Raw genomic sequence first — 27,786 nt, 5'->3', positions numbered from 1 at the left:
CTACGAAAACCGGCACAGAGGCACTGAAAGAGGATTTCACCCATCTAATGAACACACTAGACTAGACAAATATCAAGATGTATCCATCAGGGGACCAATTGCATGCTTTTGCAGAGGACAAGAAGCCTTCAGTCGACTCCTTCAGACATTAAGCACCCCCACAGCCCAAATGGAATGATACAAAATGTTAAAAAAATTAAATATTATATATATTTATTTTTTGTCGACCAATAGTCGACTAACGGCAAATTTTGGCCAATCATAGTCGACCATCCAAATCCTTAGTCGGGGACAGCCCTATTAAAGTTTCCTTGACATAAAGAAAGAAATGAAAGATATACAGAGAAATACGACCCATAGTCAAACGTACGGAGAGGGTATTTTCATCCTATGTAACAGGACTACAACGTATATACCACGCCATACATACCTTATGCATACTGCACCTGTGTATACTGTATACGTACTTAGTACTCATAGTATATATTTACATTCTAGTGTCTATCGTGACCATATTTAATTGTATTGGTGATAGGGCGTACAGACCCTCCTCTGCACCTTGATTTACACTTCCTACTTTCTCAGATGCGTATACTCTGAGTTAATTTATTGTTATATGGTTTACACTGCCTATTTTTTTTTTACTTTCCTACTGTATAATTGTATGACCTGTATTATGTCTTCTACTATTGCCATGTACCTGTACCCCCCCCCCCCCCCCCCCCGTGCTGCTATGATGCCTGACTTTCCCCAATGGGATCAATAAAGGAATATCTGATCGTATCTCTTATCTGATCTTAACAGTAGTGGTCCACTGTACTGCAGTCCTGGAGTGTGGCTTCAGTGCAGATGAAGGATTGATCCAGTGGGTGTGGAGGGCTCTCTAACTGTCCTCTAATGCGTCCAGAGGGGGCTGAGAGAGAGGGAGGGGGGGGCTCTGCTCCGACATGGAGGTCCATTAGGTGAAACATAAGCTGAGCTCCTGAAAAACCATCTGGCTTGTATTCATCACATTGAGCAGCACACACACACACACACACGCACGCACGCACGCACGCACGCACGCACGCTCGCACGCACGCTCGCACGTACGCACGCACGCACGCACGCACACACGCACGCACGCACGCACGCACGCACGCACGCACGCACGCACGCACGCACACACACACACACACACACACACACACCCTGCACTGCACCTTGCCATGCACATACACTACATGCAAGACACTTTCTGTAAATAATTGACCATTTGATCTTACCTCTTTTATATTTAATTTGATGTTACTACCACTACCCTGTGACTATTCTTGTATTCATCGATGTTCCTTAATTGTGCACTGTCGAGTCTGAGCTCGAAACACAAGCATTTCATGCAACCCTGCAATGCCCCCTGTTTTGTTCTGTATTTGACAAATAAAGAACTTGATTTTCCTTTAGAACCATTTTGGTAACATAATGGTGCCCTCCTCTTTACAGCTACCAATAAACAAACCCTCTGAGATCAAAGTCTGGCCTCTGTGTCTGTCTCAGGCTGTAATCAGACGTTCCAAAAAATGTCAGGTTTGAATTTTAACAACCAATCAGATGAGCGTGTGTGTGTGTATGTATGAGTGTGTGTATGTTTGTGTGTGTGTACGTTTGTGTGTGTATGAGTGTGTGTATGAGCATGTGTGTGTATGAGTGTGTGTGTATGAGCGTGTGTGTGTGTGTGTGTGGCAGTTGGTAACAGCAGAGCAGTTTATTGAAGAGAGGTGGCAAGATGTTAAAGCCAGAGCAGATGGAACCTGCTGTCAGGACTTGATTCAACCTGCGCTCATCGCTTGTTCTGATGAGCCCAGCCACCCCTGCTCCTGGGCCCAGTTAGCTGGACCACAAGACAGCCAAGGCGGCTGCTTAAATCACACCACCCACCCCACAATATGTTTTTTTGAAAATGTTCTCAAAACTGAATAAATTACATTTTATTTTCGTGTCATGTCCGATTATTTATAAGACACCAAAAAACAATAATTTAATATAACATTCACTTCCCAAGGTTTGTAAGCTACACCATGCACATCATCAGAGGCCAAAGTAAATACATCACATATATACGGTATGTTCTTTTCGTACGTTTATCCCAAGCTTTCTCTAAATATTCCGCAAGTGCAAATACCCTGTGATAGACAAATCCATTTGAGTCTTTCTGCATCACACAACCACATTAACTCAAGGTTTTTACACCTGTCAAATAACTTTTGACGCAACTCATAATATAATGGACAAGAAAACATCAAATGAAACTCATTCTCAATATCAATATTACAGTAAATACTCTATTTAGAACGCTCCGTTCTCACAATTCTAGTCTCACAGCTCACAAGTGAGACCGTACAGCCGGGAGGATTATTGATTTGTTTCCCCATTTTTAAAACATCCATAAAAAAGACGAGTCACATTTTTGTCACAAAGGATTCAGACTATTGGACAGTTTGTTCCTTGTTTGAATGCAGCCTTACATAACACGGTGTGTACTCCAGCCTGCTAGCTTCTCCAGTGATGGCACAGACGTCGACAAAGTGCGTGGGTGTGTCTGCACATCCTGTGTGTACTGTTCACTCGTTCATGAGTGCCTGACTCACACCTTCTGTGTCTGAGGAACATGAATATTTGACCAGTCTTTAACATTTAATAGAACGGGGAGAGAGGGGTTAGAGAGAGTAGCAGAGGGGAGAGGGGTTAAAGAGAGTAGCAGAGGAGAGAGGGGTTAGAGAGAAGAGAAGAGGGGTTAGAGAGAGAGGGGTTAGAGAGAAGAGCAGAGGAGAGAGGGGTTAGAGAGAAGAGAGAGGGGTTAGAGAGAAGAGCAGAGGAGAGAGGATGGTGGGACGGTGGATGTAAACAAAAAAACACAAGAGATAAGATGAAGAGATAGAGATGTAAACCATTTTGTGTCTCCCTGTAATGTACTGTAAACCGTTTTGTGCCCCCTGCAATGTACTGTAAACCATTTTGTGTCCCTTCTAACAAGCATTCAGTTCAAATGTACTCATTCATTAGTATATCCTTGTGTTTTAATTTGTTTTATTTTAGTATCGTTCCAAATCTCCAAAGTGCAATCTTACATTTTTTTTTACCTCCAATTATTTCACATCCAGCAATACGTATAAATCCTACTTTTGTAATTCCTTTTATATAAACGAAAATGAGCATTGAGATACTGTGTGTACAATCTTGCCGGCTCGATGACAATATTTGAGTTGAAGTATTTATAACACATACTGTTTTGATTACATGCAGACCAGGAGAACGGACCGTGGCGATAGTCAGAAGGTAGTGAGACGTCTTAAAGACAGTAATAATAATAATAACTTAGTTTTATATAGCGCCTTTCGTGAAACCCAAGGTCGCTTTACATAGGGCAATAACAAGAGCCAAACATGGTAGACAGACACACAGCATTAAATATAGGAAGTTAGGCGTCAAAGGCCATGTTGAAGAGGCAAGTTTTGAGGAGTTCTTTGAAGGAGTCCAGAATTGGGGGGTTGTGGAGTTCCGTCGGGGAGGGAGTTCCAGAGGGTGGGAGCCGCCACGCTGAAAGCTCTGTACCCAAAGGTCCGCAGTCTGGTTCGGGGAATGGAGAGCTGACCAGTGTGTGAGGATCGCAGGGACTGTGACTGAGGGTGGGGGTGGAGGAGGTCAGTGAGGTACTGAGGGTGGAGGGGAGGTCAGTGAGGTACTGAGGGGTGGAGGAGGTCAGTGAGGTACTGAGGGGTGGAGGAGGTCAGTGAGGTACTGAGGGGTGGAGGAGGTCAGTGAGGTACTGAGGGTGGAGGAGGTCAGTGAGGTACTGAGGGTGGAGGGGAGGTCAGTGAGGTACTGAGGGTGGAGGGGAGGTCAGTGAGGTACTGAGGGGTGGAGGAGGTCAGTGAGGTACTGAGGGTGGAGGAGGTCAGTGAGGTACTGAGGGGTGGAGGAGGTCAGTGAGGTACTGAGGGGTGGAGGAGGTCAGTGAGGTACTGAGGGTGGAGGAGGTCAGTGAGGTACTGGGGGTGGAGGAGGTCAGTGAGGTACTGAGGGGTGGAGGGGAGGTCAGTGAGGTACTGAGGGTGGAGGGGAGGTCAGTGAGGTACTGAGGGTGGAGGAGGAGGTCAGTGAGGTACTGAGGGTGGAGGAGGTCAGTGAGGTACTGAGGGTGGAGGAGGTCAGTGAGGTACTGAGGGTGGAGGAGGTCAGTGAGGTACTGAGGGTGGAGGAGGAGGTCAGTGAGGTACTGAGGGTGGAGGAGGAGGTCAGTGAGGTACTGAGGGGTGGAGGAGGTCAGTGAGGTACTGAGGGGTGGAGGAGGTCAGTGAGGTACTGAGGGGTGGAGGAGGTCAGTGAGGTACTGAGGGTGGAGGAGGAGGTCAGTGAGGTACTGAGGGTGGAGGAGGAGGTCAGTGAGGTACTGAGGGGTGGAGGAGGTCAGTGAGGTACTGAGGGGTGGAGGAGGTCAGTGAGGTACTGAGGGTGGAGGAGATCAGTGAGGTACTGAGGGGTGGAGGAGGTCAGTGAGGTACTGAGGGTGGAGGAGGTCAGTGAGGTACTGAGGGTGGAGGAGGTCAGTGAGGTACTGAGGGTGGAGGGGAGGTCAGTGAGGTACTGAGGGTGGAGGGGAGGTCAGTGAGGTACTGAGGGAGGAGGTCAGTGAGGTACTGAGGGGTGGAGGAGGTCAGTGAGGTACTGAGGGTGGAGGGGAGGTCAGTGAGGTACTGAGGGGTGGAGGGGAGGTCAGTGAGGTACTGAGGGTGGAGGGGAGGTCAGTGAGGTACTGAGGGGTGGAGGGGAGGTCAGTGAGGTACTGAGGGGTGGAGGAGGTCAGTGAGGTACTGAGGGTGGGGGGGAGGTCAGTGAGGTACTGGGGGTGGAGGAGGTCAGTGAGGTACTGAGGGGTGGAGGAGGTCAGTGAGGTACTGAGGGTGGAGGGGAGGTCAGTGAGGTACTGAGGGTGGAGGGGAGGTCAGTGAGGTACTGAGGGGTGGAGGAGGTCAGTGAGGTACTGAGGGTGGAGGAGGTCAGTGAGGTACTGAGGGTGGAGGAGGTCAGTGAGGTACTGAGGGTGGAGGAGGTCAGTGAGGTACTGAGGGGTGGAGGAGGTCAGTGAGGTACTGAGGGTGGAGGAGGAGGTCAGTGAGGTACTGAGGGGTGGAGGAGGTCAGTGAGGTACTGAGGGAGGAGGAGGTCAGTGAGGTACTGAGGGTGGAGGAGGTCAGTGAGGTACTGAGGGTGGAGGGGAGGTCAGTGAGGTACTGAGGGGTGGAGGGGAGGTCAGTGAGGTACTGAGGGTGGAGGAGGTCAGTGAGGTACTGAGGGTGGAGGGGAGGTCAGTGAGGTACTGAGGGGTGGAGGAGGTCAGTGAGGTACTGAGGGTGGAGGAGGTCAGTGAGGTACTGAGGGTGGAGGAGGTCAGTGAGGTACTGAGGGGTGGAGGAGGTCAGTGAGGTACTGAGGGTGGAGGAGGAGGTCAGTGAGGTACTGAGGGGTGGAGGAGGTCAGTGAGTTACTGAGGGGTGGAGGAGGTCAGTGAGGTACTGAGGGTGGAGGGGAGGTCAGTGAGGTACTGAGGTGCCAGAGCATGGACACGTGCTGAGGGGAAAAAAACGATACAGTCCTGTCGCCTTTCCTCTGGAAGGGTGCGAGTCGCTCCTGGATTACAGATGCATAGACTAAGATTCTTATACACAATGAGAACTGATTTGCTTATTTTACAATGCTCACAGTATCTTACAAGATTCCCTGTTTTGACCCAGATATAAAAAAGAAAATTGCATGGGTTTGGAATTGGCTTCATTAATTGGTAGCTTTCCATTATGCAGTGCACAGTGATGGAACATAAGAAAATATAATACTGTAAATATAATACTGTAAATATAATACTGTAATGCATAATATGAAGGTTCTCTTTCGATATGGCTTCTTTCACTGCAGCGTAGAGGCTTCAAGTGGACCAGGAAGTCCTTTCCACACACGACGTCCTCTTCAGCAGACATTTAAACAGCGGTTAACCACAGCTATGATTGATGTCATTAATGATGGGTCTGCGCCAGTGCGGCACCATGTGCCATGCAGACCCCTGTATCACCTGACCGGATCACCTGACCGGATCACCTGACCGGATCACGGATCACCTGACCGGATCATGGATCACCTGACCGGATCACCTGACTGGATCAGGACCACGCTGCCGGGAGGAGTGACCTCCTCAGCCACTGTGTGTCGCTTGGCTTTTATAAATATAAAATAATGGTGAAAAATAAAGAATCTTGAATCTTGAAGCGGATACAATATTAACGTCTGTGACCATAGTGGTCGCCGTGTTTACCGGTCTATAACAAAATGTCTGCTGTGAACAGGGGCCTATTGAGAGTGTGTAGCCTACACATGGATACATACAGCATTCCAGGTAGCTTATATAATAGTTTGGTATAATACTCTTCATCAGGGTATTCTCCACTTGCACAATGTGGGGGCCTCATATCCGGTCACGTCTCTAGCTCTGCAGACTTCTTCCGGTCCCATCACAATACATTGAGTTTAGCAACTTTTCTCCCGTAGATTAAACAACTTTATTGTCACTTTTTTTAAAGGTTTTTGGGCTGTATTTAATGTAAAAAAAAGTTTACTGTTAGAGTTAGCCACATTAGCATTTAGCTCCGCCTAAATCCAATACATTGATCTGTTAGATATGGGGCATGTAATCAGACATATAACTCAATTAGTATCGACGTGGCATCTGTTGTTAGACCCACGTTTGATATTCTGGAAAGTTGAAAATGTGACGATAAAGTTGTTTAATTGACGGGAGAAAAGTTGCTAAACCCAATGTGTCGTGACGGGACCGGAAGACGTGTGCGGGGGCTAGAGACGTAACCGGATACGACGCCCCCACATTGTGCAAGTGGAGAATTCCGTTTATATGAATAAACATGTATATAAAGGAGACTAAATATTCAGATTATTATATTTAAACTGAGCATGTGAGCGATATGACAAGCGACTGTGAACAGGATAAGGTGTATACATGCTTCACCCTCCGGGGACAGCGTCGGTTAATCACAGGTTTGGTGGTCAGGTTTCTCATGATTAGGATACGAGCTTCATCCGTAGTGTTGTAAATGGGATATGATATTTACATGAATATAATCGTTAATGGGTGTGGTTAATTAGTGTGCATGTTAACAGGCTCCGTTAACGCACTCCGTTAACGCACTCCGTTAACGCACTCTGTTTTCCCCAACTCCAGGCGAAGTCATATTCATTTTTATTTGGTTTAAAATATTGACATATTTACACTTGAGGTGCGATGGGTTTTGACGTACCAGACACTTAATTATAGGCTCCGAAGAAGTGGACCCATCGCTTGCAAAAAGAGGATCATTCAAACACAACCTCGTCTTTTTTCAAGTATTCAAAATGTATTTGGCTACAATATTTCCAGGACTTCCCAGCAGCACAGGGTTCAACCATCCGGTTCATAGTTTCACTGTAACGTGTTTGAAAGCAGACGCCACGAAACATCATTTTGCTGCCAGAAAAGTCCCTTTTTCACAGTTTCTCTCGATGGAGTTGAACTCGTTCGTGCTCAGTTCAGTGTGTCTAGTCAAAATTTGACAAATGATCTCAGTTCAGTTCCGTTTCCTCCTATTTAGTTTTTTTGAGAACAGTTCAGTTAATTTCATCTCCGTTCAGTTGAGTTCCGCACACGGTTGAGTTCAGCCAACCGTTTTAACCCTTTCACTACCACACACTACAACCGTCCGTAGCGTGACAGTAAAGGGTTAACCTTCTGTCGTGTGGCAGCGAAAGGGTTAACCTTTTTCCCGTATCGTCGCAGTGAAAGGGTCAACGACCTTTTGAACGATCTTCAAAAGCCAGTGTCACACAGCTGACGGCGTTCCGTCTTCCTCAGGACGGAGGCGAGAGACGGACGGACGACGTGAGAGACGGACGACGTGAGAGACGACGGATGCTCCACGTAGCTGTAATTCACCACGCCGCCTTCGTCCTCGTAATCCACGTTGTCCTCTTCCTCTCCGTCATCGCCGCCGCCTCCGTCATCGTCGTCCAGACAGCAGCTGTCGCCGTCCGAGGCCCCCTCCTCCTCCTCCCCCTCCTCCTCCTCCTCCTCCTCCTCCCCCTCCCCCTCCTCCTCCGCCCGCCGGCCGCAGCGCAGGGTCAGCTGCCTGCTGCCGCTGTTGTTGTTGCCCCCCCTCACGGAGGCCTCCAGCGCCTTCTGCTTGCGGTAGAAGTGGGAGAACTTGTTGAAGATGATGGTGATGGGCAGCGCCACCACCAGGGTGCCGCCCAGGATGCAGCCGCTGGCCGCCAGCTTGCCCGCCACCGTCACCGGCACCACGTCGCCGTAGCCCACCGTCGTCATGCTCACCGTGCCCCACCACCAGCACGCCGGGATGGTGTCCAGGCCCACGTCCTGGTGGAGGGGAGGGAGGGAGGGGGGGGGGGGGGGAGGGGGGGAGGGGGAGGGGGGGAGGGGGAGGGGGGGAGGGGGAGGGGGAGAGAGATGGGGAGAGAGAAAGGGATACAGAGAAAGGGAGAGAGAGATACAGAGAGAGGGAGAAAGAGAGAGGGAGAGAGAGAGAGAGAGCGATGGGGAGAGAGAAAGGGATACAGAGAAAGGGAGAGAGAGATACAGAGAGAGGGAGACAGAGAAAGGGAGAGAGAGATACAGAGAGAGGGAGACAGAGAGGGAGAGAGAGAGAAACACAGAGACAGAGATGGACACACACACAGACAGACAGTGATACAGACAGACAGACAGACAGACAGACAGACAGACAGACAGACAGACAGACAGACAGACAGACAGACAGACAGACAGACAGACAGACAGACAGACAGACAGACACAGACAGACAGACAGACAGACAGACAGACAGACAGACAGACAGACAGACAGACAGACAGACAGACAGACAGACAGACAGACAGACAGACAGACAGACAGACAGACAGACAGACAGACAGACAGACAGACAGACAGACAGACAGACAGACAGACAGACAGACAGACAGACAGACAGACAGACAGACAGACAGACAGACAGACAGACAGACAGACAGACAGACAGACAGACAGACAGACAGACAGACAAAGAGAGAGAGGATAAAAACACTTCATTGCATTTGTGTGTGTATGTCGTATCTTTCAGCGTGATGACAATACAATGGAAGTTGAAAACTTGAGATAAGAAAAAGGGGGGAACTTGAAACAGTCCAACCAGACGTTATACTTTAGTTCCACCTCAACACCACTCTGAGCGTAAAAACAGAACCTGGTCGTGATGATTCCGAGCTCACGACGTGCGTAACTACGGGATACAGTCACAGTGAAAACAAACCCCGTACCTCCTCGTACTCCGCTGTGTACGCGATCCCGGAGAAGACGGACACGCCGACCCCGAGGTACAGGAGCAGGCAGCCCACCTCCCGGTAACTGTGCTGCAGGGGACATTCAAGTTTTCAAGTTTGTTTATTTGTCAGAACAAAATACAGAATACTTTATCGGCATTAAAATGTGATATCGGAAAATATCGGTATCGGTTTTCAAAAAAAAAATTCAAATAAAAAGATTTTTTTTTTTTTTTTTTACATTTCTATAACCTTTATTAACCCAGGCAAGCAAGTAAGAACAAATTCAGATTTTATTTATTGTCAAAAGTATGCATAATGTTGTGTTAATTCCACAACAAGAGATATGTAATGTTAATTAAATGAAATTATTCCGTTTTTGGTGGGGGGGGGGAAACCCTGCATATATCGGTATCGGTTGATATCGGTTGATATCGGTTGATATCGGTATCGGAAATTAAGAGTTGGACAATATCGGTATATCGGTATCGGTAAAAAAGCCAATATCGAGCATCCCTATTTATAATGAAATGCTTGTTTCTGTATGAGCCACTGACATACAGTAAAAAGAAAGTAAGTAAAAAAAAATTAAGAAGTAAAAGATAGGTAAAGTCAATATACATATATATAATATACAATACAGAGTAAAATGAGTAACAGTGAGGTAGAATGCAAAGGTACAAAACTTGGGGTAGGGTGCAAATGAGGTATGAATGTGGTGCAAATCTCTTTAATAATAGATACATATAAAGTGTCTAAATAATAATGTGGACCCCTCTGTTCTCTCAAACTTCAGGCCCATCTCTAAACGGCCATTTCTGTCCAAAGTGTTGGAGAAGGTAGTCTCTATCCACCTGCAATCTTTTCTAGAGAAAAATTACGTCTATGAGAAGTTTCAGTCTGGTTTTAGACTTCGTCATAGCACTGAAAGTGCTCTTTTAAGAATGTTCAATGATCTTGTTTTAACTGTGGTGTGCGGCTATCTTGGTAACATTAGACTTGACTTTGATATTGTGGATCATAAGACCCTTTTATCCCGCCTAGAACAGTGTGTTGGCATCAGAGGTGCCGCCCTTATGCTACTTCAGTCGTACTTGACTGATATGAGTTTCTCTGTCCATCTCCATTCTCCTCAAAAAGCATAATGTTTCTTTTCATTGTTATGCGGATGATGTCCAAATCTACCTTCCTATAAAAGTAAAGTGCAAGGATTGTCTTGAGCCTCTGCTAGCTGCTCTTAACGACATTAGGACTTGGATGGACCTACATTTCCTAAATTTTTTTTTTTATATCTACTTTTTCTCCCCATTTTTCAATTTTTCTCCCGTCCCCAATTTCGTATTGTCCAATTCTACCCTCCCCTGTCTCGAACGTTGTTAGGCCATGCCTCCCACAAGCCGGCTGCAATGTGGACGAAGCCTTGCATCACGTGTCCCCTCCGGTACTCGAGGAGGCAGCCGTCGCATCTTTTCACCTGCACAGCGCAATCTCTCAGCCGCGAGGGTCTGCGTGGGAGGGACACGCCGCCCTCGCCGCTTCCTGATTCTGCTGCGCAGGCGCACCAACCGACCTGTAGGAGTCGCTGTCCACAACGTCCGATCCCCACCCACCAGCTTCCCACCCCCTAATACTGCCAATTGTATTAGTATGAACGACTAGCCAAGCTGGTAGCAACGCCGAGAGCTGGGCTCGAACCCAGCATCTCCTGCGTTGGTGGCAAGCGCCTTGCCCACTGCGCCACCTAGCCGCCCTACATTTCCTCAATCTTAATGATGGTAAGACAGCGGTTATTGTGTTTGGGCATCTAGACTGTTTAAATAACTATGCTGGTGTTTTAGGGCGCCTCAATGCCAAAAAAAAAACGCTCTTTTATCAAAAGCCTTGGTATCACTTTTGATAGTGATTTAAAATTTTACAGACAAATTGGTTCTGTAGTTAAAGGCTCCTTTTTTCAGTTGAGGCTCCTGACCAAAGGTAAAGCCCTACCTCTCTCCCAATGACCTGGAGAGGGTTATCCATGCCTTCATATCGTCTAGGCTGGATTACTGTAATGCCCTGTATGTGGGTCTAGACCAGCTCTCCCTGCGACGCCTGCAGCTATAGTGAAGAATGCTGCTGCACGCCTCTTGACCGGCACAAAGAAGTGTGAACACATCAAACCAGTGCTGACTTCCCTGCACTGGCTCCCTGTTCGCTTCAGGATTGATTTTAAAATTGGGATGTTTGTGTTCAAGGCATTGAATGGTCTGGCCCCCCAGTACCTAGCTGAACTTCTCCATGCTTGCACCCCAGCTAGAGCACTAAGGTCATCCAATAAATAACTTTTAGATGTCCCGAGGTCTAGGTTGAAAACAAAAGGCGACCAAGCTTTTGCGGTGGCTGCCCCTAAGTTGTGGAACAGTCTTCCACTGCAAATTAGGTCTGCCCAGACCCTAGAGATTTTCAAAGCACAGCTGGAGACTCACTTGTTTTAATTGGCTTTTTGAGGTTTGTTAACACATTGTGCGCCATAAACGGCGTAAGTCGTTATTGCCCGCCATGCGTTGAACGCCAAGAACGGCGTAAATCGTTTTTGGGATCAATATTTCATTTTTTCGCCATGGCATTCATGATTCATCCAGCCTCCCTCCGGACTGCAGCGGCACACTGTCTGAGATTGCAACGCCTCAATACCGCCGCCTGGTGGATGGTCGGGCGAGTTACACTCACGCCAAACCGGAAGTGGCGATCGGTGCATCGAGGAAATCCCTCCGGCAGTCCTATCTTGTTACGTGGGTCCAGACAAACACTCGAGTGCATTTGGATCGCTTTTGAAACGCAATAATCGATATGATTTCGGCGTTTATTGCGCCATACAAACCGGAAATGGATCTAGGAGATCAACGTCAAATAATTGGGATATTTTTCCTCCAGTCTCATCGGCGAACGGTAAGAGGACACTAATGTTATTTTCAGCCCGATTGTCCATTTCTTTGTTTGCAATCAGTCTGATCAATATATCAACCCATACTAAATAAAGCCGTTACTGACGATCAAGGAATTATAAACGACCCCCCCCCCCTTTCCTTCACGCATGATGAAGCATAATGTATACCGATCATATACATTCGAATTTTTTAATATAGCGTGTATAGGAAAGAAACGCCAATCGATAATCTATCATTATGCGTCAGGGACTATAACTCTGCTCTGAACGGCATGACCAGTGTGTGGAAATCCAACCTCCCCCGTCAAATCAAGCTCAACTTCTTTCATGCAACAGTTGAGTCTGTCCTTTTGTATGGCAGTGAATGCTGGACCTTGAAGCCCACCCTGCAGAAGTCCCTGGATGGGTGCTACACCAGAATGATGCGTGTGGTGCTCAACATCAACAGGGATGAGCATGTCACTAATGCAAACTTGTATGGGGGGGTGCTAAAGGTGAGCGATAAAGTGGCAGTCAGGAGAATGAGGCTGGCAGGTCACTGCCAGAGACACCATGAGATGCCAACCAGCAAACTTGTACTGTGGGAACCAACACACGGGCATCGATCACGAGGACGTCCCACGTTAACCTATGTGGACGTACTCAGGAGAGATGTGGGAACAGAAAGCACCGGCGAGCTAGCCAGATGCATGGAGGATCGGGATGACTGGAAGCACCGATGGAGGGCCCGTCCGAGGACGACCTAGAGATAGAGATAGACTATAACTAGCGTTTTTGGAATTACAGCAGAAAAGCTTAAAAACATACTTATATTCTCGACGGTATTAACACAACAATGTATGAATGAAAAAATATAATGTTCCCACATCCGGAACGATAGATAATCGATGTTGAATGGGCCATAGTAATGCAGATATAGCTATAATATTTAAAAAGTTATAGCCCTGCAAAGAAGGTAAACATCTCCATAGGCTTACAGCGGTGGCAGACTGGGTATAATGATGGGCACAATGCCCGGCGCCCAATGTGTTAAGCCATACATCCCGGTCGTGTTGTGATTGTTTAATGTATTGTATCTTTTGATTTTGTGTATACTGTATTTTTTGTATTTCTCTGTTTTTATATTGTAAAGCACTTTGGTGCAATTTCTGTTGGTTTTAAATGTGCTATGTAAATAAAGATTGCCTGAATTTCCCCAAGGGGATCAATAAAGGAATATCTTATCGTATCTTATCTTAAGTTGACCTTGACCTTGGGGACACTATCTGTTAGAAACCGCCAGATAAAAACAGACATTCAGTTGATAATAGATAATAATAGAATAGAAAGAGTATATGAAAATAAATTCCTGGGAGTGATTTTAGACTATAAACTCTGCTGGAAACCCCATATAGAATATGTGAGGGCTAAGACGGCAAAGAGCATCTCAATTATTAGTAAGGTGAGACATGTACTCAATCCCAACTCATTGCACACTGATCTTGCCTTACCTGCATTACTGCACAGAGGTACGGGGTAACACATACAAAACAACCATAAATACATTGACTATCCTACAAAAAAGAGCAATAAGAGTAATAAACAATGCAGGATATCGGGACCACACACACTGTTTCTACAATCACACATTATGAAGTTCATTGATATGGTAAACTTTAAAACTCTGCAAGTTATGTACAAAGCAAGAAATAATCAATTACCGGTAAATGTAAGAAGCAAATTTCTGGATAAAGAGATACAACCTCAGAGGACCATTGAACTTTGAAACCTGTGATGAAAACCAACCTGAAAATAATGTGTATCACCCTGTGGAATGGGCTAGACTAGACTAGAGGATGAACTAAAATATTGTGAAAACTATTTTTGATAGATACAGAAAGGAAGAAGAGCTTTAATTGCATATTAATAAAAATAAAAATATAAATACGTATAATACGTTATATCAACTATTATTTGCAGTATATGCTATTATATTAGTTTCAAGTTTCTTTAATAGTTGTCATACAGAAGTACAGAATACTTTTATACAAAATGCTTCTTACTGTTACGCTCCAGAGACTGTGCTAGACAAGATAAGTATGAAATAAAATAGTATAGCATGTAAATTAGAAGTAAAAAAAAAAAGAGGTCACAGTGTTCAGTATAGACATATGTACAATGTTCGATGCAGAATAGAAGTAACTGAGTTACCATATAATATACAATATACTATGCAGTGTACTAATATACAATACTTTATAGTGTAAAGCAGAAATGAGATGAGGTACAATTTAGGTACAATTTACAGTAAGGTGTACGAGTTGTAGTGCAAATCCTTTATCAATAAATATAAAGTGTGTTTAGGTGATCTAAAGTGTGGAGAGTGGGTGCTGCAGTGTGTTGTTTGTTTAAAGTGAGTGTGTGCGTGTGGATGTGTGTGCTGTGTGCATTTGATGGTTGTTGTATAGTGTTTATTGTTCATTGAGCAGCCTGATGGCCTGGGGATAGAAGCTTCTTCTGAGTCTTTCTGTGCTCGCCTTGAGACTCCGGTATCGCTTGCTTATGGTACTATATTATATTGTATATATCATGTACTATATATCTCATATCACATTATGTATGTGCTATACTATATGTGTGTGCTGTACTGTATACTATTATATATACTATTATATACTGCAGGTATACTATACTGTAATGTGTACTGTAATGTGTACTATATGTGTGTACTGTAATGTGTACTATATGTATGTACTATGTATGTATGTAAATGAAAAAACTAAAATAAAACGAAACGTAAGTCTTCAGGGGTAGCGCCCGACAAGCCTAGTGCTTCTCCCTAGTGTGAGGTTTTTGTCCTTTGCTCACTTACTCGCTCTGTTCCTTTAAGCCTACTCGCTCTTTTCCATTTGTTTTCTGTTAATCATTTCATTCCCCTATTCACACGCTTCTTCCCAGAGACGTCGTTGATTGGTTCTCCCCCGTCCACACGCTTATCAATCACATCCCTCAGCTGTCACTGCTTGTCAATTAAGCATTCCCGTATTATTTATACCCCGTTTCCCCATTCAAGTTTTGTTGGATCGTTTTGATATTTCAGTTGCATTCGCCGTTCCTGCTGCCTGCTGTTGTTTCCCTGTGCTTTGCCTCCAGGATATTCAAGAAGCATTCCTCTTGGACACCCTTTCCCCAAGGCGACGCGCTCGCTCCATTCTGTTCCAACGCTCTTTACGCACAACGCCTGGGTGAGTTTTTATGACTGTCTTTGATCCAATCCCGTTTTTCGTGTGTTTTTATAACACTGATGATTTCCAGCTTTTTATCAGACAGTCACTCACCCAGCGTTTAGCCTTTTTTGGATTGTTTCATTGGGATAATATTTTGGCCTAACATCTCCCACTGTGTGTTTACACACCGAAGATATTATCACATTGGATTTGTATTTTTGGGACTTCGCTCACAGTGTTTATTTTGCACCGAAGATATCTATCACTTGGGATTGTATTTTGAACGTTACTCACAGTGTGTATTTACACCGAAGATTCAGTCACTTGGATAAACTCTGTTTTCGGGTACAAGTCACCTCTCCTGTTCACCTGCTCTGTTCCACCTGCACTCTGAGTTAACTCGCTCCCTCTCTCTCTCTCGGTCCCGCAACCACCTCGGAGATTCTGCCGAGAGAAGTCTGCAGAGCGGCTCTGACGTCAGCGTCTGCTTCCCCTGACTACCATCCCGGGAGAGGCTGCAGAGCAGCAACATTCATTCTTGCTTGTATTCCAGTCTTTGTTTGAACTCTTCCAAGTCTGTGCTGTTTATTTAGTCTTAATAAACAAGCCCTTGTTTTTGGCAACTCTGAACCCTACTCTCTTGTGTCGTTGCGTTTGGGGTCGGTGTCAAACCTTAACATTACGATCCAACCAAAATGACGACCCCAGCCGACACAGAGGGTCAGAACCGCACTTGCTATTCAAGTCGAGTTGACCAAGGATCACAGCCACCAACTAGAGAGGGCTGCGGCTGCGGTGCAGGATCTCAGGGAACAGGTCCTGCCTATTCAAGGGTCACTGGCCGCTCTGGCGGGACAACAATCTGGTATTCTCGTTCAGCTTCCCTCGCTGAGCGACACCGTTAATGCTTTACTTCCCTCACATCCTTCAGGAGCATTTCCCGCAGCCCCAGCAGATCCCGCACCTCGGGAACCCCGTCTCTCCGTCCCACGGCTGTTCGACGGCAATCCCGAGGAGTGTGCCACATTCATCATGCAATGTGAGTTGGTTTTCCGTCATCAACCAAGCCGTTTTACTGCTAGAGGGTCCCAAGTGGCCTATATGACGAACTTGCTTTCAGGCCATGCTGCCCAGTGGGTCACTTCCTCCTGGGCAATGGATGCAGATTTTGTTTTCTCCTATCCAGACTTCGTGGCGGAGCTCCGCAGAGTGTTCCACCATCCAGCCCGAGGTCTGGACCCTGGAGCCCGGTTGGGGACCTTCCGACAGGGGAGCGGCAGGGTAATTGACTACGTCCTGGAGTTTCGACTGGCGGCGGTGGAGAGTGGATGGAACGACCCTGTACTTCGCCTAACCTTCTTGAGGGGGCTCAGTGACGCAGTCCGGGACCAGCTCGCTACCCGGGAGGTGCCCGACTCCCTCAAGGACCTGTTTAGCCTCGTCATCCGCATCGACGGACGCCTCCAGGAGAGAAGGCGCGAGAGGACCCGACTGTTACCTCCTGAGGTACCCCGGATTCCCCAGACGCATGACGTCACTCCTGGACACCCTGTCCTCAACACAACTGGTGGTAGCGGGTCCTCCCGTTCGGTTCGTGAGGAGGAACCCATGCAGCTGGGACGCTCTCATCTGAGCCAGGCGGAGCGTGAGGCAAGGCTCAGGTCCGGTCTCTGCCTCTACTGCGGAAGGGAGGGACACCGAATCGCCGACTGCCCCACCCGGCCAAAAGATCAGGCTCGCCGAGACCCCGGGAAATCCTGGTGAGCCGTTTTTCCCATTCCCAGAGCCGCGCACCACCTGACCATCTGATGAGCGTCACCCTGGCCTGGGGGGACCAACGAGCCACGGTGGAGGCCCTCATCGACTCTGGGGCAGACGAGAATTTCCTCGACTTCGAGTTTGCTACCCGAGCCAACATTCCACTTGAGGACCTTGTGAGGCCCTTGGAGATCTTTTCGTTGGACCAACACCGCCTGGCCGACATCTCTCAACGCACCGGCCCAGTCGTGCTGACCATCGCTGGGAACCACGTCGAGAGAATCCAGTTCCTCATCACCCAATCCCCCCTTGTCCCGGTGGTCCTGGGTAGGCCCTGGCTCGCGCTGCACGAGCCCCACATCGCCTGGTCCTCCGGTACCATCAAGGGCTGGAGCTCCTCCTGTCACGCCCTGTGTCTGCAGGCGGCGTCCTGTCCCCCGCCCCGGAGGCCCGCTGGTGAGTCGCCTCCGGACCTCTCATCCATACCTTCCGAGTACCACGACCTCTTGGAGGTTTTCAGTAAATCCAGGGCTCAGGCCCTTCCACCTCACCGCCCCTATGACTGCGCCATCGACCTCCGCCAAGGGGCTCCCCTTCCCGGCAGCCGCCTCTACAGTCTGACCGTTCCGGAGAAGAAGGCGATGGATCTCTACATCTCTGAGTCATTGGAAGCAGGACTCATTCGGCCTTCCTCCTCCCCGGTGGCGGCCGGTTTCTTCTTTGTTGGTAAGAAGGATGGGGACCTGCGACCCTGCATCGACTATCGCCAGCTCAACGAGATCACCATCAAGAACAAGTACCCTCTACCTCTCATGAACTCCACCTTCGAGCCACTGACCCAGGCCTCCGTCTTCACCAAGTTGGACCTCCGGAGTGCCTACCATCTTGTCCGTATCCGTGAGGGCGATGAATGGAAGACCGCCTTCAAGACCCCCAGGGGCCACTACGAGTACCTAGTGATGCCGTTCGGCCTCACCAACGCCCCGGCGGTATTCCAGGCACTCATGAACGACGTCCTTCGTGACATGCTGGAGGTGTTCGTGGTGGTGTACCTGGACGACATCCTCATCTTCTCCAGGACCCTCGAGGAACACATCCAGCATGTCCGCCGTGTGCTGGAGCGCCTCCTCCACAATCGGCTCTTCGTCAAGGCGGAGAAGTGCCGTTTCCACTCCGACTCCGTCGACTACCTGGGCTTCATCGTTGAGAAGGGCTTGACCCGAGCGGATCCTCGCAAGATCCAAGCTGTGGAGGATTGGCCTGAACCCACCACTCGGAAGGAGTTACAGAGTTTCCTCGGGTTCGCCAACTTCTACCGAAGGTTCATCCGGAACTACAGTCAAGTGGCGGAGCCACTTACCAAGCTGACCTCCCCCGCTCTGCCGTTCGACTGGTCCCCAGCGGCATGTGCTGCGTTCCGCTCCCTCAAGAAGAGGTTCACTTCCGCCCCTATCCTGCTCCACCCTGACCCCAAGAGACAGTTCATTGTGGAGGTGGACGCCTCGGATACCGGACTGGGCGCTGTCCTATCCCAACGTTCTCTTTCGGACCAGAAGGTACATCCTTGCGCCTTCTACTCGCGTCGTTTCCTCCCTGCCGAGAGGAACTACGACACCGGCAATCGGGAGCTGCTGGCGGTCGTGGCTGCGTTGGAGGAGTGGCGTCATTGGCTAGAGGGGGCCGAGGAGCCTTTTACCATCTGGACGGACCACAAGAACCTGACGTTCATCCGCGCTTCCAGGCGCCTCAACGGTCGGCAGGCGAGATGGGCCAGTTTCCTCAGTCGGTTCGACTTCTCGCTGACCTTCCGCCCCGGTTCCCGCAACACGAAGGTCGACTCCCTGTCCCGGTTACACTCCAAGGGGGCTCCACCCTCTGAGGACCCTACTCCCATCCTCCCGGAGGCCCGAGTGGTTGGAGCCATCACCTTGGGCATCGAGGGAGTGGTTAGACGTGCCCTACGCTTCCAGCGTGCTCCAAGCAACGTTCCTAATCATCGTCTCTTCGTCCCTGACTCTGTCCGGTCCCGGGTACTGCTTTGGGGCCATACCAGCCGGTTCGCCTGCCACCCTGGCGTCCATCGCACGTTCTCCTTCCTGGCTCGTCGTTTCTGGTGGCCCACCATGCGGAACGACGTCAAGGAGTTCGTATTGGCCTGCGCGGTCTGTGCCCGCAGCAAGGCCTCACACCAGGCACCCTCCGGGCTCTTACAGCCACTTCCTGTTCCAAGCCGTCCTTGGTCACATGTGGCGCTAGACTTCGTCACAGGTCTTCCCTCCTCCCAGGGGAACACTTGCCTTCTGACCGTGGTGGATCGATTCAGCAAGGGGGTTCACCTCGTGGCCCTTTCCAAGCTTCCCTCGGCGGCCGAGACGGCGGACCTCCTGACTCACCACGTGTTCCGCCTTCATGGGTTTCCCCAGGACATCGTCTCTGACCGGGGGCCCCAGTTCACCTCCCAGGTATGGCGGGCCTTTTGCAAGGGATTGGGGGCGACGGTCAGTCTTTCCTCTGGTTATCATCCCCAGACTAACGGACAGACGGAGAGGATGAACCAGAGCGTGGAGTCTGCTCTTCGGTGTGTGGCAGCCGAGAGACCGGCATCCTGGAGCCGTTTCCTTCCCTGGGTTGAATACTCCATCAATTCAATGGTCAGTTCCGCCACCGGCCTCTCACCATTTGAGGTTTCCCTGGGCTACCAACCCCCTCTTTTCCCCGCACAGGAGGCGGAAGTGGCAGTTCCCTCCGTGCAGGACCACCTCGACCGCTGCCGACGAGTTTGGGAGATCACCAGGACCGCGCTGCTCCGGACATCTGAGCGCGCCTGTCGTGGTGCCGACCGGCGCCGGGTTCCTGCGCCGACTTACCTCCCTGGGCAGAGGGTGTGGCTCTCCGCAAAGGACCTCCCGCTTCGGTCCTCAGCCAAGAAGCTCAACCCCCGTTTCGTCGGACCTTTCGAGGTCCTGAAGGTACTCAGTCCGGCGGCCCTACGCCTGAAACTTCCTGCGTCCATGCACATTCACCCCGTGTTCCATGTCTCCCGGGTTAAGCCCGTCTCCCTCAGTCCCCTTATGCCTCCAGCTCCTGATCCTCCGCCTCCCGTGTTGGTGGATGGTCACCCCCAGTGGCAGGTCCGCCGGTTGATGGGCGTTCGTCGGCGGGGCCGGGGGTTCCAATACCTGGTGGACTGGGAGGGTTACGGCCCTGAGGAGCGTAGCTGGGTCTCCCGGCAGCTCATCGTGGATCCCGGCTTGATCACTGACTTCCATCGTGCCCATCCTGACGAGCCGGGTCGGCCTGGTCGCCAGGTGGCTCCCGTGGAGGGGGGGGTACTGTGAGGTTTTTGTCCTTTGCTCACTTACTCGCTCTGTTCCTTTAAGCCTACTCGCTCTTTTCCATTTGTTTTCTGTTAATCATTTCATTCCCCTATTCACACGCTTCTTCCCAGAGACGTCGTTGATTGGTTCTCCCCCGTCCACACGCTTATCAATCACATCCCTCAGCTGTCACTGCTTGTCAATTAAGCATTCCCGTATTATTTATACCCCGTTTCCCCATTCAAGTTTTGTTGGATCGTTTTGATATTTCAGTTGCATTCGCCGTTCCTGCTGCCTGCTGTTGTTTCCCTGTGCTTTGCCTCCAGGATATTCAAGAAGCATTCCTCTTGGACACCCTTTCCCCGAGGCGACGCGCTCGCTCCATTCTGTTCCAACGCTCTTTACGCACAACGCCTGGGTGAGTTTTTATGACTGTCTTTGATCCAATTCCGTTTTTCGTGTGTTTTTATAACACTGAAGATTTCCAGCTTTTTATCAGACAGTCACTCACCCAGCGTTTAGCCTTTTTTGGATTGTTTCATTGGGATAATATTTTGGCCTAACATCTCCCACTGTGTGTTTACACACCGAAGATATTATCACATTGGATTTGTATTTTTGGGACTTCGCTCACAGTGTTTATTTTGCACCGAAGATATCTATCACTTGGGATTGTGTTTTGAACGTTACTCACAGTGTGTATTTACACCGAAGATTCAGCCACTTGGATAAACTCTGTTTTCGGGTACAAGTCACCTCTCCTGTTCACCTGCTCTGTTCCACCTGCACTCTGAGTTAACTCGCTCCCTCTCTCTCTCTCGGTCCCGCAACCACCTCGGAGATTCTGCCGAGAGAAGTCTGCAGAGCGGCTCTGAAGTCAGCGTCTGCTTCCCCTGACTACCATCCCGGGAGAGGCTGCAGAGCAGCAACATTCATCCTTGCTTGTATTCCAGTCTTTGTTTGAACTCTTCCAAGTCTGTGCTGTTTATTTAGTCTTAATAAACAAGCCCTTGTTTTTGGCAACTCTGAACCCTACTCTCTTGTGTCGTTGCGTTTGGGGTCGGTGTCAAACCTTAACACCTAGCCCTTTTCGGACAATTGGACAATGCTGCAATAGCAGCTGGTAAAACTTTTTAACGATTCATGGAATGACCGTTGTTATGTGTCCAAAGCCCGAAATAAAAAATAACTGAACTGAACTGAAGAGAGGGAACTGCGCCCTGAGAAGGAGGTTTGCCCCGAGAGGGAGGTTTGAATGGTCAAAGTGGGTATCAAACAGGAGGGAAGACTGTCAGGTTTTAAACTATGGATATCAGACAGGGAAGGTAAAGATGGTTTTAAACTGTTAAACAGTCATTACATTTTTTTTTATTGCCATAGAATCAATCCTAATGTGAACAACTATGTGATTGTTATGTCTGCACTTTATGTGCTCATTTTGTGCCTGTCTTTTTTGCTGCTGTGAAGCACGTTGAGCTGCAATTCTTAACTGAGCCACCAGACTGCTCTCAGACAAAGGCTTCTACTTCTAATGCTGATCATGTCCTTTGGTTTAAGTGACTTCACTGTAAGCTTGGCACAGCAGCAAGACTAATGCAGTCTAAATGCAAATGTAATGGATCCAAATACGTATCCGCCTCCAATGCCAGAACAAATGGAAATGGGTATATAGAGACTTCTATTTATCTGTTTATTTAGGTAATTAATCGATACTTTTATATATTAAGCTATACGCCCTCTTTTCTTGATCCTCCAATCACAACTGTTGCTTCCCTCGGATAAGGAGAGAAGCAACGGTCATGATTGGAGGATCAAGAAAAGAGGGCAGAGCTTGAGATGTGTCAATTCCACTGCGCTTGATAACGTTTCACACATATTACTATACTAATTAATGAATGAATTAAAGAAATTAGTAGAAATGACTCAACCAAGAATGGTTTTGCTTAGTCTTTGTATGGATTTTGAAGTCGGAAATGTTATTATTTAGGCATCTGGTACTCCAATGCCGTTTGGCCAGGGTTTGACGTTTCAGGTTAACCCTTTCACTACCACACTACAGAAGGTTAACCCTTTCACTACCACACTACAGACATCTAGTGTGGTAGTGAAAGGGTTAATCTTCTGCAGTGTGGCAGTAAAAGGATTAACCATTTGGTAGTGTGGTAGTGAAAGGGTTAACAAGGTATGAGGTGGTTTGACGTCTTCAGGTCAACAAGGTGTAAAGTGCAATAAATTATCTTTGATTAAGTAAGGGATAATGTATAGCTACGAGGTCATTGTCGCAAAATAATTGACCGACGCAGAGTTTAGAACACAGAGGCGCCTCGCCGAGGTGTTTTAAACGTCAGTGAAGGTCAATTATTTTGCGACAATGACCGAGTATAGCTATACATTATCCCGCTTATTACATGGCTAACTTACTAACAATATACCTAATTCATTTTACACGCAGTTGTTCTGTGGCTCTGTCAGCCCAAATAAAGTGATTATTATTATCGCTGGCAGCCGGCAGGTGTGTCTGATTGCACTGAAACAGTGTGTGTCAGTGGGCTTGATTGCTCCAGCTGCGAAAAACAATAATCACCGGTGGTTATCGAAAAATAATTCACCGCTGTCAGGGGCTATTGACCAATCACAATCAAGCATTTCGGTGAATGTTAAAACGCCATGTAATAATGGTAATTAATGGACCGCATTTATCTTGCACTTTTACCCAAAGCCGCGATCGAACCGGGAACTTTCAAATGACCAGCCGCTCTAACTCCTGAGCCACTGTCAACCCCCCCCCCCCCTGGAGTAATCAATGAGCTGTGCTATTTGGAGCCAGAAATAGCCTGCCTAATGTACTGCCAAGTTTGTAAAAGCTTTTTTACGCTTGGGTGGGACACACTGGCAGAGGAGGACATCGGTTCATGTCAACGTGTTCAAGCAGACAGGTGCAGTTTAACAAAGGTAGAAGTCAACGGAGGTTAATATAAAGAGAGAACCTGTAGACCAAATGGTTGCAAAAATGTAAATAGAATAAAAAGGCAGTGTAAACAATATACAATATAATTAACTCTGGACATGCGCATATGGGCAACAAGGTGCGAGATGAGGGTATGTATGCCCCTCTCGGTTATATTTTCCCTACAATAAATATAATTACAATATATAATCTAATATTCTAAATCGAAATCTAATATATAATACAATAAAAAAAAGGCTAATATTGTCTGTGAGCCATGTTTCGACCCTCCTTTTAAAAAGAGGTTGGCTATAGCTATGCTCTTTATCTGTGGCGGCAGCCTATTCCAATTTGCCGCGCCGCTGAATTTATTGCCGCACTTGCCCAGGTTTGTTTTATACCTGGGCAGGCACAGGTCTCAGGCACTCAAAGGGGGGTATTGAGTCTCAGCAGACAACCGAAAGTGTCTCGATCAGCCGAACACACAATTGGAGGTGGGCTTCCCACTCCAGGACATTTACACCAGGCGTTGCAGGGCCAAGGCTAAGAGAATAGTCAAGGGCCCTCATTTATCAATGGTGCGTATGCACAGATATATGCGTAAGCCGTGCATACGATAATTTCTAAGCAAAGTGTGGGACGTATCATTTTAAACGTTTGCTTGAGATTGTGCGTATATCTACTCACAGCTCAGACCGTGCGTACATGGCGCCCAGTGGTAGAATAAGAAAACTGCCTCACGGAAATAAGCTTGCGTGCATTATTTTCAACACTGACGTGTTCGGTATGACCCGTAATTCATTATAGTTAATTGTAAAATAGCGACATTAGTGTAATTATTGTCAAACCCTATAAATAGCATTTGGAATAGGTCTTTCTTTCCGAATGAATGCAGCATGGTTTATCTATATAGCGTTATCGGAATACGCTATACGCAGAACACCCACCTCCAAACGCGATTAAATATTGTTTAAAATAAAAAGCGAAATACTATTATTTTGTGTGTCATGTTTCCAAATAAGATTGGTCACAACGAAATGCTTTCTAGCATACATTTTTTGTTGGTTAGAATAGATGACCTCCGTTGAAACTTCACTGAGAGCTAGATTGATCACGGAGGACTCGCTCTCAGTGAAGTTTCAGGTCCGCTTAGTCCATTATTCTACATTCCATGGGGGTGTTTCATGACCATAATGGTTAATTAAGGGCAGTTCAGTATGCAAATGCTTACAATCATACACAAGCATAGACAGCAAGAACATTGGTATTTATCAACACAGAGTGTGCGTAGGACCTGTGCACGCACGGTTGATCAATCCTGATTTTTCTGTGCGTAGAGACATTCTAAATTCCGTGCTTAGGAACGAAAATAGAACACTTTTTTTAAAGGGATAGACCAGGGGTCTCAAATGCATTCCATCGTGGGCCAAGTTTTCATGTTAACTACACATTGCACCAGGTGAGTTAATTGAAGAGGTGAGCCAATTAGTGAAATCATCAGCTGGTGTTTAGGCAAGGCTGGAATGAAACCAAGCATACACTCGGCCCACAATGGAATGTGTTCTGCAATAGACAATGCTGTAATGAAAGAACAGAGGACACTTTTTTTGCATTAAAATTATTTAAAGTGCAACCTCCACGTTGTATTTTTGTTCAATAAACAATGTGGACTAGGCCAACAGTGACTTTCATGAAGAATTGTAAAAAAAAGTATTGAAATTGACCCAGTTTTAGCGTTTTTATCAAAACATTTTGTCTGCCCAACACAATCAACATGCACTTGCATATTTTAATCAATGGTTTATAACGTGCACGTGTAATGTCGTCACAACAGGTATTGGTCACCAGGGGTATCACCAGGGGGCGCTGAGAGTCACACAGCTAGTGGCAGGCAGAGAGCCTTGCTACCATAGATATATGCTTGCTACTACTAGCCGAATGGAAATGTATCTGTTTCACCTCACTATTGCTCCGTGATTATAGCCATCCATCCATCTCTAAAGCTAACCACGTTACCATATTTGTAATAATGTAAATCATTGTGTCGTTGTACACATTGTGTTTATAACGTTAGTAGATAACATAGCTTAGCTTGGTAGCTATTGTGCTAACAACATATCCCGACATCCGGCTCGCTGGCCGGCATGAACGGCCGACCCAAAATGGTTCTCTCCTCTCTGTACACCCCGACCCGACCCCACGGGTGCCCTGCCGGGGGGCCCATGGACGCGACGGCGGCGGCAGCCGCAGGGCGCCCGAGCCCGCAAAGGCTAGTGTTACACGATAGCTATGAGCTAACTAGCGCTGCGGGCTCCGGCGCCCTGCGGCCGCCGCTGTTGTCGAGTCCACAAGCTTCACTCGGTGCATCAGTCACGAAAGGGGCTATGATGAGCTTGGCAAGCCAGAGTAAAACACAGTTTTCAATCAATCAATAACAACATTAACCAGACTCTCGTTGTGTCTATTATGCTAACGCTAACGTTACCTCATTGTGTCTATTCTACACAGATAGCCTCTCGTGTCTATCTGCTAACGTTAGCATTAGGCTAACTAACGTTACGTCCCTAACCCCCAACAACAAGCGTAACTAATCAGCGATCTTTTTGTCAGACTAAACTCTCCGCTCGGTGGCAAATTGTGTTGATGTCGGTTTTGTTTCATCAATAAATGAGGCAGAATACACAGTGACTGTATCCTTTTTTATTGCACTCGTTTCTTGCTGCAAACACACAAAAGATATCCTACGCGAGACATTAAAGATGGCGGCGCGGACATTCTGTTTTCGTTCAGACTCCCCAAACAGTGACGTCACGCGTCTCTCTTCTGACCAATCAGTGGTCTGCAGTTTTTCACGTGTCATTTCTGGAGCTCTCATGCTGATCACCAGCAGCCCCGCCTCCCCACACGGAGACAAACTGAGTACTTTATTTTAGTGGAAAAGCAACATTAGATTCGGCTCATTAATATGCAAGCCACACCTGTTGTGACGTCGGCGTTTTGATAAGCTTTTTTGATTCGCGCGTGCATGTTATTCGTGCGTGGACCTTTTTAACTCTTTCAGAGTGGCATTTCCGGTGTCAAATGGAAATAAATAAATAATGAAATTATATACCAATGATGTAAACTACCCATAATTGATCAGTAGGGTTTAACCTAGAGGTTGGCCTTTAAGGCACTTCTCCATTGAAGGTAAACTAACATGGACGGCATTCACATCACAGCATGAATAATATCACAATATTAAAGACAGAATACTGGAGTACCCTCAATAATATCACAATATTAAAGACAGAATACTGGAGTACCCTGAATAATATCACAATATTAAAGACAGAATACTGGAGTACCCTGAATAATATCACAATATTAAAGACATAATACTGGAGTACCCTGAATAATATCACAATATTAACCACAGCATAATGCGTATCTGACTGTCTATTCTTCTGATAGCAGGTGTTTAATCAAAGATCCCTGCTTTCTAGTCTTGCACAAGGACCAATCAGCATGGTTATGGGCGGGTTCATTTTCCATTGATGGGGATTTGATTGGCTGTTTACCTGCGGTCACAGGAATAATAACGTTAACGTTAGTTCGGCCAGATAAACAATTCAAATATACTAATTAAAATGGTTGGACCTGTGAGATTTGTACTTTGTACTTTGTAGGTCTGCATTTTAAATGTAAGGAGTAAAAAGTATACAAACCTAATAATACTTGAGTAAAGTACAAATCCTCCAAAACAGTACTTAAGTATTGTAACAAAGTACAATTACTCAAGTACTTTACACCCCTGGCCGGCCGTCATACTGGCTCGATTGGCAGAGTCAGCGGGTGGGAAACCCGGCGAGGGTGGGTCCTGGTCGTTGTAAACAGCGACTCCTACGGTTCGGTCGGGGCGCCTGCACAGCGAGGGAAGGATCTAGGAGAGGTAGTGTGACCTTCCACACGTTACACTCTCCCAGTGAGAGTCCGCGCTGCCAGGTGAAAAGAAGCGGTGGGCTGGATACACATGTGTCGGAGGAAGCATTGTGATAGTCTCCGCCCTCCCAGACCGACGGTAGGGGGTAGAGTGCGCAACGACCAGGAAGGGGATTGGGAATTGGCATAACGTTGGGAGGGGAGAAAAACGGAAAAAGAAGGGGGAAAAAGTATAATAAATCACAAATTACTTTGGGTATGCAAATCCTTAAGATCCTTGGAGCATTTAGGTCCTGACTCACCCGTAGTGTTGCACCCAGG

The 27,786-nt window shown here is 47.5% G+C and overlaps 1 protein-coding gene across 1 annotated transcript in view; it reads right to left on the bottom strand.

Moving 5' to 3' along the window:
* Window positions 1-7,885: 7,885 nt before the first annotated feature.
* The window catches only part of LOC311229880 (delayed-rectifier potassium channel regulatory subunit KCNS2), a gene marked incomplete at both ends in the record, with an annotated part of 65,868 nt that continues 45,967 nt past the window's right edge, over window positions 7,886-27,786 (bottom strand). The window contains 2 exons of the mRNA XM_084315949.1: window positions 7,886-8,452; window positions 9,388-9,480. Of these exons, the coding sequence (XP_084172075.1) occupies window positions 7,886-8,452; window positions 9,388-9,480 (660 nt within the window). The remainder of the gene's footprint in view (window positions 8,453-9,387; window positions 9,481-27,786) is intronic.

This window comes from Notolepis coatsorum, assembly GCF_963971535.1.
Source record: "Notolepis coatsorum genome assembly, chromosome: 6".
Lineage (NCBI taxonomy): Eukaryota > Metazoa > Chordata > Actinopteri > Aulopiformes > Paralepididae > Notolepis > Notolepis coatsorum.
Note: the sequence above shows the minus strand (reverse complement) of the source record. Positions and strands in the feature narration are given on the sequence as shown.